General features: G+C 36.7%; 1 protein-coding gene across 1 annotated transcript; it reads left to right on the top strand.

Annotated features, from left to right (window-relative positions):
• The first annotated feature begins 418 nt into the window (after positions 1-418).
• LOC122029214 (LOB domain-containing protein 24-like) lies at positions 419-883 on the top strand. Its single transcript, XM_042588154.1, has one exon. It carries the CDS (start codon positions 419-421, stop codon positions 881-883), a length of 465 nt encoding a protein of 154 aa, XP_042444088.1.
• The last annotated feature ends 5,296 nt before the right edge of the window (positions 884-6,179 follow it).

The raw sequence follows: 6,179 nt of genomic DNA, 5'->3' as shown, positions 1-6,179 counted from the left end.
GAGGGATAAAAAGGTATTAAGTTCATGATTTAGTAATTTTAAAATTTGAATACACTATTTATATATTTCAAAATTTAGCTATGTCGTCCAATAATTTACTGAAAAATATATCTGGATCGAAATTTTTTAATTTTAAATAGTATATTATTTTTATTAATGTTTTTATATTCTTTAAAATTTTCGCTATAGCGTTTTTTACAATTAAAATCACAAGTCAAAAACCTAATTTATTACCCAAATAAATGCAAAAACCCTAAATATTCACTCGGCCGCCGCTCAGCACCAATTCCGCCCTCCCGGAGCGTCTCTTCTTCTCTCCTCTCATCGTTCTCGTCCTCGCAACCGCTGAGCTTCGATCTGACCAATTCTGGTCCTCGCGCGTTTGGCGTGCACAAGCCTATCTTCCTTCAGGTGGGACATGGAGCAGCGGGAGACGATCTCGGCGTGCGCAGCATGCAAGAAAATGAGCCGCGAATGTCCGCCGGACTGCATCTTTGCGCCTTATTTCCCCGCGACCAGCACCAGTTTTGACTGCGTGCAACGCATATATGGATGCGACAACGTCGGGAGGATTCTCCAGAGTTTGCCGGTCGAGGAGCGCCGGGTGGCGGCGGAGTCGCTGGTGTTCCAGGCGAAGGCGCGCATCCGTGACCCTATCTTTGGCTGCGTAGGCTACATTTGTTTCCTCCAGCATTACCTCGCCCAAATAGATCGTGAGATACAGGAGACCGAGGCTGAAATTTCTGCTGCGGGCTATCAACCACCGCAACCTCCACCACCGGAGCAGCACTGGCACCAGATACCTCAGATGCTGGAGATGCCTCAGATACCTTCGACGCCACCACCGCAGGAGACGACTAGGACAGAGAAGAAGAATGGATAGTTTCTTCAATTCTTTAGTTGCTCTCAATTCTAGTTTCTTCAATCCCAGAGAAATCTTCTATTAATAAACGAGGAACATACTTCTGAATCATGTGGGACTTCTTGACAACTCTACCAATAGCTTCTACTAATTGCCTTGCAGAACAATAATCTATCTTCTAAAAGCAAACATGATCGGTTATTACAAACAAGATTGATGTAGATTTTGCTAATAATACTTTGGACATGATTATGATGATGCCCCTCCATGTTAGACTTATAAGTATGTCTTTATTCTGTAGCACCACCTGTCGGATAGGAAGCACATATCTATTCAACTACTAAGTTCGCATGACATCGTATTAATAAATCAACAATTTCACTTGTAGTTGCTATCATTTGTTTATTAAAATGTCGCATTGTGTAGAAAAACTTTCAATAGTTATGTTTCCATTCTTGATCTTGATTGTATGAGGAAAGTGATTGGTGTTGATGATGCAGCTTTACAAACACATCATTTCATTCAATGACTGAAACTTGGAACACTTATTATGCTACTATGGATATGAAAGCATTTAGTTAATAACTGTTTCTTCTTGATTACTTCTCCCCGTATGATGTGATATGACTTGCTATACTTGTTCCTACTGCTTGTATCATTATTGTATCAGAGCTTTGTTTATAAGTGATCGAGCAGAAAGGACCTCACAACTAGTTCAGCAGCCAGATACAATCACCATTGAGGAAGTTGCCTCTTCTTCCAAGCCTATGAGTCGTGCAATAAGGAAGATCACTAATAAAATAAAGAAGCTTATTCAACTCTTACCTCAGCAAGAGGTATGCCATTTTAACTGCAGATATAATCTATTTAAATTTGATTTAATTTCTTTTGGTGTTCATTGAAATACACTGAACACTAATAAATAAATAGTCTAAATTCAATTTTAACTTATGTTTTCAGATAAACAGAGAAGAAGTCTCCCTCTTCGACATGCTGTGGTTATTGCCAACTAGTGTTAACTTTGTACCAGCATTTCAGAAAATACCTGGAGGTAAGCCCAGGATTGTCTTGTTGGTGCATTGCTTGACGCATGTACCAAGTCTGTGAAGACTTTCTACATGATTTTCTGACAAATTCATTAATGGTGGTTGTTTTGGAGAACTTCTTACTGCGTTGATGGAAACACTTTGTATTCCTTCATGCCTTACCTATTTCCATTTGTATCTTCCAGGTAATCTGGTACTAGGTTATCTTGCAGCAGGAATCTTGATTGGCCCTTAAGGGTTTGCCTATCATTCATCATGTTCATGGTACAAAGGCCATTGCTGAATTTGGAGATTGTTTTTTTTCTGTTGTTCAATATTGGACTCGAGGTAGTGTCTCAATTCTATTTTTCATCAATTGCAAACATGCTAATGGTTGATCTTGTGCCATACTTGTTCGAGGGACACACCTCAATTTTTCAATTTTTATTTCTTTTGCAGCTTTCTGTTGAAAGACTAAGCTCAATGATGAAATGACTTTGGCTTTGGTTCCTCTCAGGTGAGTCGATTGCGCTGTTGAAATGTACTGGATTGTTGCAAAGTTTGTTATCGGATGCTATTTTTGTTGGTGTGAATATACAAGGTATGACTCCAAACAACCAGCATAGCTATCTTTTTAGTTTTTTTGGTGTGCATATACCTATCTTGATACATGAATGTAGTTGTTTTGTTTTCTTGATAGGAATGTGTTGCTCTCACAGTTCCTCCGCCTTTTGGAATGAGCCAGTAATACGCTGAGAGAGATAAGATGATTGAGTAGTACACTTGCTAAGAAATAAAGGAAGCAAGATGATTTAGTACACTTACTAAGAAATTTTGTATTTTGACAATGCTTGAGGCGATCAACTGGATAACTGTGCTACATCAGCTTCTTATTGGAACACCATCACTGGAAGTGTAATCAAGGTAGCCCTGAACCTAATAATTCTTAGGCAAAAATTAAAAGAGCATTTATTTATTTATTTTATTAAAATCTTGAGAAGAGTGTTCTTTTTTCATTAATCATGAATTGAATTGTCCCTGTCTAAATGCTATCCATCACTCGGGTTAGTATCATGTTGTTGCAATTATAAATTGTAGCTACTACGTATAGCAATTACGATTTACAGCTTCACAACATGTGCACAAATGAGATCCTATTCAATTGGTCAAATAACTTGTTATAGCAACCATTAATTGTAACTCTACAATGTGTATGAATAAAATCTTTTTCAACACAAGTTAATATTGGTCAACAAAATATTATAGCAGATGATATCATAATTATTTAGTGGGTGTAACTGAACCGAGTTGAATAGTAAGAGGTTCGAGTTTGGCTCGATTGGTTTTTCCCTAAGCTTGGGCTCGAGTGCGATTCAAGCTTTAATTTTTAAGCTTGAGTTCGGTTTGTAATGAAATTAAATAGTTTGCTCGAGCTCGATTCAAAAATAATTATTTAAAAGTTAACTCGAGTTTGACTCGTTAATATATCATTTTTAGATCGTTAAACGTTCTAGCTCATTAGGTACATAATGGAGTTTGAGTTAACTTGTTTTGCTTTAAGTCTTAATTATTAAGATGTTATATATATAAATGAATCTTTTAACGAATATGTTCAAATATGATTAAATTTGAGCTCGTCTAACTTAATCAAATGAATTTGAATGATTTTTTTTTTTTAACTTAGAAACATGAATAGCTAACAAACGACTTGGTGGGTTTACATCCAGTAATTATGATTCATAACTATTCTAACATGGATGATAAATAATGATTTTGGACGGGATTTTTAGTTTGACTCTATGAGTTGGTTGAGTCACCTAGTAGCTTGGATGGGTTGAATGTGCCAAGTAGGCTTGATGGAATGAATGAGTTGGATTGACCTGATGGACCTAGTTTAGGCCATGCTATGCTGGGTCAATAAATTGATTAGTCCTTTTCTATCTAGATGGGCTGCCCATGCAACCAAGCTAAGGGGCAAGTCACGAGTAGGGTGTGGATGAATGTTGGGCCGTTGGGCATTTTTATTGAGAAATGATAAATCGTAGATGTTGAATTGTTAGGTTAATTGCTATGAGCATTTCTAGTGGGTAAGTCATCGTCAAAATTAATTGGCCCGAATGGTTGAATGCATGGTGCAAGCTAAAAAAAAATGGTACGAGTAGGGAATGCATACTCATTCAATAGAAGGGAAATGAATGAATAATTTCAATCAATAAAATAAAGAAGTAATCGTGTAATATATTTTTCGTCTAATTTATTCATCCATCCATGTTCATTTATCCCTTAAATTTTAGTTCATTTGATTAAACGTGACTAAAGTTATGTCTACTCGATATTAGAGTAGAGAAGAATTTAATTATGGAGAAGAACTTCTTATCTTGGTTGGAGCAAACTATAGGCCAATCTTACTATAAGTGGTTAAATTTAGCAAGATTATTTTGATATAGTTGGTAAACAATTTAAGTTAAATTTATCTTGTATTTTTCACATGTGCGTTGATGTGGGAAAAAATTATTCTTCTGTTTACCTAAAGGAGTGGACGATGGATAGATAAAACAAATTTAGGGGCATGAGAAGATAATAGAAAGGGAAAGAAATTTCTTTCTCTGTATACTTGTTTACCTTGATTGAGAAAGTTGGGTATATGCAGTGTAAATTTTGTAACTGAAAAAGGATACATGTATTATTTTTTTAATATATGGTGTACTTTTGTGAGTTAAAAATAGTACATGCGTCATTTTTTTTTATGGTGTAATTTTGTGAATGAAAAGGAGTGCATGTGTTTTTTTTTTTTCATTTGTTGCTTTTTGATCAATTTTAAGGTGATCGATGTTGGTTCCAAAACTATCCATGGATCTATTGCGTTTCTCTTCCATTTTAAAATTTTAATGAAGTAAACGGTAAAAAAAATTTCACTGCGTAAACTTTTCCTTAGTTTTGCTTTTCGCTCTCCTAAGTAAACAGAGCATAAGGGATAAACCCGACTCCGGGCCGGATCCCAGGTCAGTTTTGGTTCCTTAAGTGCAAAATTGGCGCATTGCCGGTTCAACCTTTTTTTTTTTTTTTTTTTTGCCCGTTGGAACCACCTAGCTGTTGAGGGAGGGGGTGGAGTTTTTTTGGGTATTTTTTTAACGGTTAGGATCATTTGATTGTTTTTTGATCAATGGTTATGATTTAGTATCCGTTATTATCCAAATTCTATAAATAGAGAGCTCATTTCATCATTTTCACACACATCTTCTCTGCTTTTAATCTCAATTTCGTATTTTTTATACGATTTTGTTTTTATTTCTACGTACTTTCGTTTCTAATTTTCAATTACAATGGAAGGAGGTCGTGGATGTTCATCATCTCGAGCTCGAAAGGGAAATGAAATAGTGAATCTGCGGGAAGATGACCCCCAACATTCAATTCATCGATGATGAGATCGAGCATCTTCTGAATCCGACACCCGAAACGCAAGGAAGCCTTCTATTTTCACTAAATATTTTGAGGTCACTTTTTTATCAGGAGAAATACGTGCAAAATGTAAGCATTGCAATGCTTCTTACAAATTCCAAGCCGCCGCCGACTATAGGTCGTTGAAATAACATGTAGAAACGAAGTACCTGACGGAATATGGATTCGATTGTTCTCAAGCACAATTATCAAGATTTTCTTCAACTAGCGGTAGTACTGATTCCGATTTATTTTTATATTTAGATAATAAATTAAGAGAATCATTAGCTAAATTTATTTTCATAGAATCTTTCTTTTAATTTTGGATCTAAATGCACATTTGAAGATTTTTGTAAAGAATCTCTTAATTCATGTGCTAAATGTGTTCTTAGGAGTACACTTACTTATACAATTAAAAAATTTGTAAAACAAGAAAAAAAGAATTTAATTGATGAATTTAGTAAATTAAATAGAGAAATGGTATGCTATAAGAATACGGAGTACGAAATGCTCAAGGAATGACTCAACATTTCCTATGTGGAAAAAAAAGAGTAACCCTGCGGCTTCTCCTTCTCCTCCACTCGCGACGCGACTTCTCCCTTCTCCTCCACCCACATTTGCGATGCGGCTCGGCTTCTCCCTTCTCCTCCACCCACGGTCGGAGGAATCAGCCATGAAACTAACCTAAAATCGCTGCCTCTCCCTTCTCCTCCACCCTCGCCTCTTCTCCCTCCACCCACTATGACGGCCAATCGAACCCTAAGACGCCACCCCAGTAAAGCCGCGAAGCTCGTCCTCCATGGCCTAAGCCCTAAAGCTCCTCTATCAGCGAAGCTCCTCCACCAGCGAAGCTA

Source organism: Zingiber officinale, chromosome 10B, assembly GCF_018446385.1.
Source record: "Zingiber officinale cultivar Zhangliang chromosome 10B, Zo_v1.1, whole genome shotgun sequence".
NCBI lineage: Eukaryota > Viridiplantae > Streptophyta > Magnoliopsida > Zingiberales > Zingiberaceae > Zingiber > Zingiber officinale.
The sequence above is the reverse complement of the archived record's forward strand: the minus strand, read 5'-3'. Positions and strand labels throughout refer to the sequence as shown.

Excerpts from the sequence above, each read along its gene's own strand:
- LOC122029214 (XM_042588154.1), top strand. The coding sequence starts at position 419 with ATGGAGCAGCGGGAGACGATCTCGGCGTGCGCAGCATGCAAGAAAATG.